The sequence below is a fragment of the Arachis hypogaea genome, chromosome 5, assembly GCF_003086295.3.
Source record: "Arachis hypogaea cultivar Tifrunner chromosome 5, arahy.Tifrunner.gnm2.J5K5, whole genome shotgun sequence".
NCBI lineage: Eukaryota > Viridiplantae > Streptophyta > Magnoliopsida > Fabales > Fabaceae > Arachis > Arachis hypogaea.
In genome coordinates, this window is record NC_092040.1 from 47,428,360 (window position 1) to 47,441,166 (window position 12,807).

The 12,807-nt window shown below is 35.8% G+C and overlaps 1 protein-coding gene across 1 annotated transcript; it reads left to right on the forward strand.

The window, feature by feature from the left end:
- The first annotated feature begins 6,486 nt into the window (after positions 1 to 6,486).
- Positions 6,487 to 9,769, forward strand: LOC112803536 (uncharacterized). The gene is made up of 4 exons (XM_025847024.1): positions 6,487 to 6,899; positions 7,272 to 7,333; positions 7,482 to 8,510; positions 9,051 to 9,769. The coding sequence occupies exons 1-4, from the start codon at positions 6,487 to 6,489 to the stop codon at positions 9,767 to 9,769; spliced, it is 2,223 nt and encodes a 740-aa protein (XP_025702809.1).
- Positions 9,770 to 12,807: the final 3,038 nt, after the last annotated feature.

Sequence of the window (12,807 nt, forward strand, 5' to 3'; positions counted from 1 at the left end):
AAAAATAATTTTATATTTAAATATTTTATATAAAATTATTTTTTGTTTATTTATTATATTAAAATGCCTTTTTTTAATTAATTTTTTATAAAAAATACAAATTATAATTTTTATAAGATATTTTTTATTTTTATTATTTTAATTTTTATCACTAAAATTTTGTCCGCTAAAAAATAAAAAAAATTATTTTTTAATAAAAAAGATTTTTCTTAACAACAACTTGTCTTAAAAGCATCTAAATAAGTATTAAAAAATATGTTTTAGAGAAACAACTTCAAAGATTAGCATGTGGGTTTGTTTTTTCTTGGAAATTAATAAAATAATTTTATTTTTAAAAAGTTAGTCAATTAGTTAGTTTAAATGTGTCTTTTAAAAAGTTAGTTAAGGTGAAAGAAACTGAATTCAGTTTATTTTATTTTATTTTATTAGAGTGTAGTTAGATGGAGCAACAGTTATTGAAAAATGAGCATACGCTTTATAAATTGGATCAGGCTAAATACATTGCAGGCAGACTTGATCTAGTGGTACACTTCTTTTATCACTCTTGTTTATTATATTGTAATAACATGTGAATTTGTAATTTTATGTGTTCACCGTTTTTTTAACTTGTTTATTTTATTTGGTAGGCGCCTTAAATCTTGTGCACCAGACGGAATTTGATGAGACGCCTGCCTTAGCAGATTAGGTCATATCTCAGATGAGCTGGGTCTCAGCATGTGGCATACATAGTGGAGTTTGAGCGTGATTGACCATTGGCGTCAGCGTTGATAGAGAGATGGAGACCTGAATCCCATATGTTTCATCTGCCATGCGAGGAGATGACTATCACCCTACAGGACATGGCGTACCAATCGGAACTCAGAATCAAGAGTGATCCTTTTAGTGGCTGCATTGGTAGGTGGGAGCAGCACCATGATGGACGGTCCATTGAGGACTTCTGCCTGTAGCTACTGGTACTGTTCCGAGCCCCAAAGCTCGAACGAGGACAGCGAGATGTCAAACCTTCTGCATTAGGCATATAAGGATGTCTCGATGCGAGGTCTCATGGACGATGTCCTGGTCCACGTGGTGGTAGGCGAGGTCATGGCCAGCAGGATAGTTTAGAGTTTTACGCATATAAATGTATAATGTACAACAGTTAGTTTTGATAACATATTAATTTTGTTATAATTAATATTATTGTTTTAAAGTTCAATCATATATTCCATTTTCAAGTTATCAAATGAAGTGAATTACATAGTACAATGATACGAGAAAAATTGCCAGTAAAGAATTTCTCAATGAAATCTTGTTGTAAGTATAGTTCTAAACCAGCAAACAATCTTCAATCAAGATTTAATTTGTTTGTCACAAGTACAAACTCCAATAAAAATAATCGAAGTATTTAAACCTCGGGTCGTCTCTCAAGGAATTATAGGGAAGTGTACATGTTATTGGTTATGGGTTGTAGATTTTTGGGATTTTGGAATAAGAGACAAGAAATGTAAAGGATAAGAAAGTAAATGAAACTCAAATGATAAAAATATCTTGGCAAGGGTTGATGGTTAAGGATCTCTATCCTTGTTACTAACCACAACATGATAATTGCAAGGATCAATCCCATTAAGTCATTCTCTAAGAAGTGAAGAAAAGTCAAATGGGCTACATTAATCATAGTCCATAAGTCCTAGCTAACTCACTAATTGATTTAGTGAAAGACTAGCGTCAACGAACACCAATTATCAATCACTTGGACATTAGCAACTCAAGGGTTCCTAAGTTACCACCCCAAACCAAGAACATAAAAATCTACTCTAACATCCTACCAAGCATTTCATCAAACAATTGGAAGGCATAAAAGGAAAGTAAGATAAAAGTGTAAGAAATGTAAATCTACAACTACCAATTGCAAGAAAAGAAGAATAGCAAAGCAATTAAACAATAAAAGAAATCAAACATAAATTGCATTAAAGGAAAATAAAAGGAACAAGAGTGCATAAACATAAAAGTGACTAGAATAGGAAATTAACAAAAGAACTAAGAAGAACAAGGATGTAGTAACAATAAATTGAAAGAAAAACAAGAATTAAACCTAGATCTAAGAGAATTTACCCTAATCCTAACCTAATTTTAGAGAGAAGAGAGAGCTTCTCTCTCTAGAAAACTACCTACAATATGATGCTAGCTAAAACTAATTGCTACCCCCTTGTCCAAGCTCGAATTATGCATGAAATAGCCTCAGGAATGAGTTAGATTTGGGCTTGGGCAGCTCAAAAATCGCTCTCAACTAATTCACTTTAATGAGGTTACGTGATCAGCGTCACTAGCCAAAATCCCTCCTCACACGTATGCATGGGTGACACGTGCGTATGGCTTGCAAATCTCTTCTCACGTGTACGTGTGGGTGACGCGTGCGCGTGGCCCTTAATTCTCCAAATGCTCATTTCTTCATGCAGCATGCTTTTTTCTTCACTTCTTCCTTCCAATACTTGCCTTATAAATCTGAAATTACTCAACACACATATCAAGGCATTGAATGAAATTAAGTGAATTAAATTTATCAATTTAAGGGTCTAAAAAGTATGTTTTCACTCTTAAGCACAATTTAAGAGAGAATTATAAACTCATGCTCTTTTATTGAATAAATGTGAGATAAGTTGATAAAATCCCCTAAATTAAGCACAAGATAAACCACAAAATTAGAGTTTATCATACAACACTTACAATAATAGAGTTATTCATCCTAAAATGACACTTATAAATAACGTCGACTAGACGATGCCTCTCCACTGTCAAGAGCGATACAAGTCTTTTGTGTGTGACCGAGTTGACGACACACTCTGCACCTCTTCTCCTTGCTATACTCAACATCATCCATATTGTTATGAATCCTGAAGCTAACGGGACGACCTCTCTTCACTCTTATCATCCTAGGGTTAGGACGAATACGGGCCCTGTCATAAGATGGCCAGTCATTGAGCAGCTGTGTTTTTATTTGGAAACTCAACGTGAAGTTCGTTGGGGGTATGGCGAACTTGCCATAAACTCTAAAAGAAAAAATGTATCTCAGAAATTAAAGTTCAAACAATTTATTTTTGGAAATAAATTTTTTTATTTATTGCAAAAAAAAACCAGCATGTGGAGTCATATATAATTGTTTTTTTTTGTAAGAGTCGTTTATAATTGTTACTCTGTTTTTTTTTTTTTTGGTCAAGTGGATTGGACAGCTCCCGATCCTAGGTATTACACCCATGTTACACAAACAAAAAAAAAGATATTGGATTTCTTTTCCAAAACAAAAAAATGTTATAATAAATTCATCAACTTGTATGTAGATATGATCATATGAAAAACACTTTTAAGATGACTTGTGATAACATCAAAGCTATTTCTTTAAGATAAATACTATCATAAAGATTTTATTATTGTCTTTAAATGAAGATACTTTTTTTTTACAATTAGATGATAAAATGTATGGTTTAATTTTGATATGTTATAAAAGTGTTATTTTTTTTAAAGTGTGGCTAAACAAACAAAGTACACTTTTAACACAAGAATCTTTATAAAAAGATGTTTTTAGCATCTTCATTTGAGTAATTGCCTTTCTTTAAACTCAAAATTTTTTATTTTGTTTCTAAAATAAAAGGCAGAGATATATCTCTTGCTGGCGAGTTTGCTTTTTAACAAGGAAAATTAAAATATGAATTATAAAAAAAGACACTTTATATTAATACAATATTATTAATTATTTATTAATTATTTTACATATATAATATATAATATATATACTAAAATCGGATAAGAGTAGATATTACTTAAAATCAATCTTATTCTGTCTTGTCCCACCAAAATTTGTCTTGACCGAATATGAGCAAAATGAATACCTATAAATCCGAATAGTATTATCATCTTTAGTGTGAGTTTTATAATAAAATATGCTATCCATGTATTCTCTCACAATTTATAAATAAAAAAGGACAAATATGAAAATGAAATTAATTTAGGACAAACAAATAATATACAATCTAATTTATTTTATTTGGGTAAATTATTCTATTAAATATTATATATATTTATACATAATTATAACTAAATTGATGGATAATTTTTGCTATTCTAATAATTTAAAATTATTTTATAATGTAGAATTTAGCATTTGAATTTTATAATTTAAAATTTAAGATTTTGTATTTAAAATTTAAAATTTTTAATTAATCTAATAATTGTTTTCATCCTTTGCAAATGTCATAGTATTTCTAACTGTCAAATCTTTCATAATATCGTACCCAATTTTAGGTACACAATACACACTCACACACTCCTCACATACTTATCAATTTTTTCCTTCTCGGTTGCAGCTGATAGGACTCGAACTCGAGACCTTTGTGATGGGGAGAGAACGAAATGCTGTGTGAACTATGGTTTCTTGGCATCAATTTCGATTAAACTACTACAAAATATTATCCCATTCGCATATTTTGAAAAATACTCCGATCCACATAAAGGCCCAATAAAACACTATACCGGTAACGCTGTGTCATCCTGTTATGAAAATTCAGCTGAACCTCATTCAAAGCAAGCTGTCTTGCTGACCAAAAAAAAAAAGCAAGCTGCCTCCAACAGTTTTTGGCATAGTCACTATCATGCTTCTTTACCTATCGGGTTAGGGAATATCGTGGACAAAAAAATATCTTTATATCTGACTATCTGTACAACTATAACATGTGTACCCTGCAATTGACCTTATTTATTTGGTGGGTTACTCTAGTGTACAGATACAATTCTATAAAAATATACAGAAATTCCAAATCTTTCAATAGAGCAACAACACGTGGTGCTTGCAAGTGTCAGATATAGTAAACCCACTCTCCTGAAGCTGGCTCGTTCAACTAGAGATAAATTTTTATAGCTCAATAGGATTCTCTATGTAGCGGGCTCCGTAATTAAAAACCAGACCTTGTTGTTGTCATTTTTTTGGGTTTAGACTTCTAGCATCTTTATCATATGCTCTGTTTAGGGAGCTCTACTTCTCTCAATAGGAGAGTCTTCTGAGAACTTTGGGTTTTTCTCCAAATTTAAGGAAGTTTTTCAGCCTTGTTTCTTCAACAAACAAATCTACACTCTTACATAATCCTCATTCCACTTGAATCGTCAAAACCACTAAAACCTGAAACACACATCATTCTCTTCATTAACCTCTGAAACCTGAAACACACAAAATCTTCTTCATTAACCTTCAACATGAACAACATCGAGGAAAAAGTCATAAAGTTCAACAAGCCGGGAGAAATGGGATATAAGAAAGATGGCTTAAATGTGGTGGAAAAGTTAATAAGTGACAAGGAGATGAGCTTCAAAACTTGCAAGAATGCTTTACTAGGAATGTGGGAAAACCTTCAAGGAAGAAGATACTATTCAGCTTCAAAGACAGGAAGAAAGGGTTGCAGATCATTCAGAATGGACCATGGAATGTCAAAGGTAATATGATTAATCTCAGACTATGGAGAGAGGGCAAGTCAGTTTTTGAAGTTGACCATGATTTCATGGAATTTTGGATTCAAGTGCATGGCATTCCACTTGAATTCATGGAGAAAGAAACTGCTAGCCTTATTGGAGAAATGTTAGGAGTCTTAGTCGAAGCTGAAGAACCAAAGACGGATGGAGTCCTCAAGAGGCCATATCTGAGAATTAAGGTGAGCATCAATATCACAAAGGCATTACCTACAGGATTCTGGTTAGATAGAGAGAATCTGCCTCCACTGTAGATTTTTTTCAAGTATGAGAGGTTGCCGGACAGCTACTGCTTCAACTGTGGTATACTAGGACATGAGAAAAAGTCATGCAAAAATCCAACAACCATGGCATGTTGGGATCCTACAAAGAAGAAATATGCACCGGGACTAGGAGCAAGTCTGGGTCGAACAGGATCAACCATGGGAGGAGGCACCCCAAAACAAGGAGGACGGAGTCAGGATGGGGAGGTACAGGCACGTGAACAAATGAACCCTGAGAGAGAGAGTAGCGAAGAACGAAGCTCTGAAGAAACTAGGATGAGGCAGAAAGAGTTTTGCAGCAGAAAATCCAGGAGGAAAGTGTCTGGGAAAACCAAATGAGGAGAGAAGAAGAGATGGCAGACGTAGAGGAGCAGGTAGAAGAAATACCAAAAATCCTTGATTTTCAAGAAGAGGGGGATACGCATCATGAATTAGGAACAGCCTATAAAATCAGCAATCTGATTAAAGAGATAAGAGAGAGGAAGAATGAATGGGCCAATTTCAAAAAGGTCCAGATGCAAGAAAGGAGGAATCAGACAAAGAAATCAGATGGAAATGGTCAAGCAAGGGATATTGGGCCCAAAATAGGGGCTTTTAAAGGAATGCTGGAGAAAGTGGGCTGAATAATTACACAAATGAAGGGGAAGAAGTGAACAGCTATAAAATAGAAGAATGGAGAATGGGCCCAAGAAAGAAAGAAAAGGAAACCATATGCCAAGAATTAAAAAGGCTGATGTTAGCAAGGAAGTGGGATGAACAAGGGTATGAAGCCAGAACAAAAGGAAAAGAAAAACAAGAATTTCTGAAGAGGGAAACAGAGGAGAATGCAACAAGAAGACTATCCAAAGAAGCTCAGAAGGCTGAACATAAAGGAGAGTGCCAAAAAGCAGAGCCAAGGGAGAATATCTACTATGTTGAGTTAGCAAGTGATGAAGATGAAGAAAAGGAAACGGAAGCACAAACAGATTGGGAAACGCGACTTGCAAAGAAGTTGGAGCTGAATTTGAAATTAAAGAGGAAACGAGAAACCAAACATATTCCAATGCTAACTTATAGGGAGAGACAGGAGGAACAAGAGGATAGAGAACCCAAGAAAACAAAGAACAGCACCAACTCTAATGGTTCAAGGGAGTATCAGTTAGCTAGGTAAGTTACTGGTCAGATTATAGAAATTCAAATGGCTGAGGAGGCTAGCCTTATCAAGCCCCAACCTTAGCCATGAGTATCATCAGTTGGAATTGTCGGGGAATAACAGCTGCCCTGACAATTTCTGAGTTGTATAACCTTTGTAAAAAAGTAAAGCCGGTTATAGTATTTTTAATGGAAACCACGGCCAGTCAAGAAAGAATGAGTAGGATAAGAAGAAGGCTGAACTTTGACAAGTTTTTTTGTGTAGAACCCCGGGGCTTGTCCGGTGGGCTATGTTTGTTATGGAAATCCAATATTAATATCGATGTTTATGAGTGGCGTGATAATTATATTAAAGCTAGTATTAACCTTAATAATATGAAATGGCAGGGTGTTTTGTGTATGGCAACCCAGTTTTCCAAAAGCGAAGGAAACTCTGGCGGGAGCTTACGGTAAGTAATAGGAATAGGGAAGAACCTCAAGCTGTTTTGGGGGATTTCAATGATATCCTAAGTCAAGATGAAAAGGTAGGCCTTCATCCTCAACCAAAAATTTATTTGAATTCCTTCAGAAGATTTGTAGATGACAATGGTTTAATAGATATTGACCTTAAAGAAAGTAGGTACACATGGTACAACAACCCAAGAAATAACTTTGTCACTAGGGAAAGACTTGATAGGGTTTTAGTGAATTGGAAATGGCTGAGTTTACATCAGAATGTTGTTCTAAAAGCCGCTCCGGCCATAAGTTCGGATCATTGTGCCTTAATTTTAGAAACACAGCCGAAAGATCGGATAAAAAAAGAATTCAGATTTGAGGCTTTTTGGACAGAGCATGAGGAATGCGAAGAGGTTATTAGGAGGACTTGGCAGCAGGATGATGGAAATAGAAACTATTGGAACCAATTTATTAGAAAGAGGAGCAGATGCATAAGGGAATTGAAGGAGTGGAGCAGAAGAAAGTTCAAAAGGGCAGATAAAGAAATAGAAAAAAAGAAGAATGAGCTACATCAAATACAAAAGGGTGATATGACGGACATAGATCAAATAAGAGAGAAAGAACTAAAGAACCAGATAACTGATCTTTGGAAACAAGAAGAGAAATACTGGGGGCAAAGATCAAGGTTGAAATGGCTTAACTGGGGAGATAAAAACACAGCCTTCTTTCATGCAACAACCATACAGAGAAGAATGAGGAATAGAATTGACAAACTAAAAGACGAGGCTGGACATTGGACACAGGGAGAAGCAGACATTATGAGGCTAGTAGAAACACATTTCACCAAGCTGTTCACCTCGGAAGGGGATAGGAACATGGAAGACTGCATAAAACATATACCTACGAGGGTCACGAGAAAGATGAATGATGACCTAATGGCAAAGATCAAAGATGAGGAAATTAAGGACGCAGTCTTTAGCATGGGAAGCTTAAAAGCCCCGGGCCCAGATGGATTAAATGGTCTTTTCTTTCAACAGCATTGGGATATTCTGAGTAAAAAAGTGTGTGGCGTGGTGAGGCAGATTTTTGAGGAAGGCAGTTTACCAGAGGACCTAGGTGAAACAACGGTGGTTTTGATTCCAAAAGTGAGGCAACCGGACAGCCTGAATCAACTCAGACCCATCATCTGCTGTAACTTCATATATAAGATTGTAACAAGAGTCTTGGTTGGAAGATTGAGGAAAGTGCTTGATGTTATCATATCCCCGGTTCAGAGCGCTTTTATAAAAGGAAGGCTCATACAGGACAATATAGTGGTAGTGCAGGAAGTGTTTCACAAATTAAACAGAAAAGGAAATCACTAAAGTAATGACATAGCCATCAAATTGGATATGAATAAGGCTTACGACAGACTGGAATGGAATTTTTTGCAAAGGGTCATGGAAAGGTTCGGTTTCAGTAAAGAATGGGTGAAGCTGATGATGAGTTGTGTTAAGAGTGCCACTTATAGATTTAAAATTAGAGAAAAATTGTCGGCCAAGATCCACCCTCAAAGGGGACTCAGACAGGGAGATCCGCTATCGCCATATCTCTTCATCTTAGCAGCGGAAAGCTTTACTGTTCTCATGGAAAGGGCTTTGACGGACAACCTGATTTCTTGAATAAAACTAGCTCCAACTGCACCGGTCATAACCCATTTGTTATTCGCTGATGATTGTATCATTTTTGCAGGTGTGCAAGAAGAGGAGATTTATCAATTAATTCAGATCATAAACAAATATACAGAGGCATCAGGACAGAGAATAAATACTGAGAAATTCGGACTGATCTTTGGAATCCAGGTATCGATTCAGAGGAGAGTTAATATTAAAGAGATCACCGGAATGGCGTCGTGGGAAGAGCCAGGTAAATACCTAGGATTACCAGCCACTTGGAGCAGATCCAAGAACAAGGCGCTAGAGTGGATTGAAGAGAAAATTATAGACAAAATGCAAGGATGGAAAGAGAAACTTTTAAATCAAGCGGGAAAGGAGGTTTTGATAACGGCTGTTATACAGGTGATTCCGGTCTATGCCATGAACATCATCAAATTTCTTAAATATTTTTGCAAGAAAATTGAATCAACAATTGCAAAATTCTGGTGGACCAACAATGGTAAGGAAAAAAGCATTCATTGGAAGAGCTGGACAAAAATGACCAAGAGCAAATTAAACGGAGGCTTAGGGTTTAAGGATTTTGAAAGCCAAAACATAGCACTCTTGGCTAAGCAAGCTTGGAGACTGGTAAAGGAGGAAGGTGCAATATGGGCTCGGATTCTAAAGGGCATTTACTATCCAAATTGCAGCTTTTGGGAAGCGGGAAGAGGAGGCAACGCATCATGGATTTGGAGGAGTATGTTGGAGGGTAGAGATTTTCTCAAAAGGAAGGGAAGGTGGAATTGTAGGAAGTAGAGCAGGGATAGATATTTGGGAAGATAATTGGGTGGTAGGAATAGACAAGTTGAGGAAAGTCGGAGAAAATCAGCATAGAAGAGTGAGCGAGCTAGTAAGAGAGGGCGAAGGCTGGGACTTAGACAAAATTCGGGATATTTTACATGATAATGAGACTGAGCTGATAACAAGAACGCCCATTAGTTTGATCAACAAGAAGGACCATTTTGTTTAGCCGTATACGAATGATGGATAGTATTCAGTCAGATCTGGATATCAGGCAGCGAAGGAGGAGAAAGATACAAGGGAAGTCACAATGCTCGGAAAAGCTTCAACAAGTCAGAATTCAAAGGAGGTATGGGGGAGGATTTGGAGACTACCATTACCGGAGAAGGTTAAAATGTTTCTATGAAAAGCAATGCATCAAATTTTATCAGTGAACGCGAATTTATATCAGTGCAAAAGTGCTCTCACTCCCAAGTGCAGCATATGTCATGAACAAGATGAAACAATAGAACATGTATTGCTATTATGCCCGTGGACTAGAGCGGTATGGTTTGGATTTAGTATTCAAATCGTGCCTACGGCTTATGAAGTGAAATCTTTTGAAAAATGGTTGATGAACACTATTGACAAAATCAAGAGTCTGGCAGGAAATGAACAAGACAAAGTTTTGTGCAAATTAGGATGTGTTTGTTGGTGCATTTGGAAAGCTAGGAACCAGCACATATTCCAGCAAACAAAACTCAATCCACAAAATACAATAATCCATTCAGAACAGATTGCAGCAGAATATCATAAAAGACCTCAACAAAGATAATAGAGCTATGGCAGATAGGATTGGAGAGAGTCGAAAAATTACCTAGAGGCCTCCTCCTCGCAACAAGGTGAAAGTAAACATAGACGCGGCTTTTCAAATGGAGACAGGAATCACAACATCAGTAGCAGTGTTAAGGGACTGGCAAGGAAAAATCATTACCGAAACTTCATCAAAATTCAAGTCAACATCAGCTTTAGCAGCTGAAGTACAAGCATACAGAGAAGCTCTTATTCTCACAAAAAATTTACAGATAAGGAACTGCATAATTGAATCAGATTGTTTACCTCTGGTTCAAGCGATCAGGGCAAGAGCGCCCTTAGCTGAAGCAGACGCAATCATTAGGGACATTCTGCAACTGTTGGAAGAGGCTCCGGATGTGGAAGCTACTTGGACTCCACGAGAAGGCAACACCTTAGCTCACCAACTGGCAGCGATGGCAGCAGTAAATCAGCTACAGAAGCAGTGGACAGTTACTCCGCCTGTATAGGTCAGGAATATTATTAGAACAGAAGCAGGATTCGCAATTCTACAGAACAATCAATGCAACCGAACTCAAGAAAATCAGGTTTCAAATTCAACCAACCTTCAAGGAAATCAAAGCGACGAAGGATCACCTGGGAGGGTGGAAACGGAAACCTGGAACAGCCATGCAACTCAGGGGGAACGGCGACTTCAGCACCCGATCTTACCTCGGCAGATGAGAGCCGTCAGCAGCGACACTATACACATCAGAAATAGACCAAATGGAGGAAACGATGCCACATTTAATCAGGGGAAGAATATCTCTCGGCAAAGGGGTAGCAGTGGACACATTGCGGTGGTGAGCTTTGCAAGCTCAGGATGTTGTCAAGGGCACTAGAGGGAGCTTTGGCGATGGAGGCAAGTCGTGCCGGTAGAGTACAGCACGCACAAATCGAACGGCAGGTGAACCGAAGCAGGTGACACAGCTTCGGAGGACACACAGCAGCTTCCTGATCTTCGCACGGTGGTTCAGTGATGATGGCGAATCAACGACGCCTTCATCTCAAGGAAGAAGAGGGTGCTGTAGGTTAGGTCGGGCTTGGAAGTTGGAGAGCTGAGCGGGTTCAGGTAGGGTTTATGGGTCTGGGCGAGTTCGGGTTCTGGGTCTAGGCCGGGTTAGTCTTTTGGCCCATGGCCATGTCCAAAAAAAAAAAGACTTCTAGCATCTTTAGAAAGATAATGCATGGTTTCATTCTAGAAGCTTGAATATTAGGTAATATACTCTAAATTTGGTACGGACATAAATAGAAAATAAAATAAAAAATAACAAGAAAATTACATTAGACATAAAAAAACGAACAAAAAATTTTGTTAACATATATATCGAAACATATAGATTTAAATAATTGAGATTATTAAATACTAAATAATCTTTCATTTATTCATTATCAATACTAATATAGTTATTAAATTAATTTATCTTTTTATAAATTAAATCTCGTAATAATAATTGTGAAATTAGTTAAGATAGTAAGCATATTATCTTTTAATCAGAAATTTTTATACATGTCTTTGAAATAGCGAAATACGCTTTTTATAATTATATATGATGAAAGTATTTTAAAAAAATACACCAAATTCTCCATATTCCTTTATATATTTTATAGTTTATCTGATAATTATTTAATTATTCAATAAAAGAAAAACTGAATTAATTTTTGATTTAATAACACCACCACCGATAACAACAAAATTTGTTGGTTAAATTATTAGATAGGTAGATAGAAATACAAAATATTTTATTATTTTATATTTGAGAATTAATTATCAAAATATAGTATAATATTTTTTAGTTTAAAAGTTTAGTTAAAAAAATTCAAAAATATAAGCTTAAACTAAATAAAATTTTTAATTGAATGGCATTATAATATCTATTTTTTAATTATATATATATATATATATATATATATATATATATATATTGTAATTTTGGATAAAATTTAATAAGAAAATTTTTATTGTTCTATGAGAGTAAATTTAATAAAATATTTTTTCGACGCATGAAGAGAAAACACATAAGATTAGAGTTATCAATTATGCTCAAATCTAATTACTGAATGGAGCTATTAACACTATATTTCTAAATAGCTTTGGCTTCTCACTATCCTTTGAAGCTCAGAAGTATTGGCGGAACTAGAACTCGGATGGTATTATCGATTCTTTTTTTTAGGTTCTTGTTGATTCTTGAACACAGCTTTCATTTCTTTTGGTGCTTTGC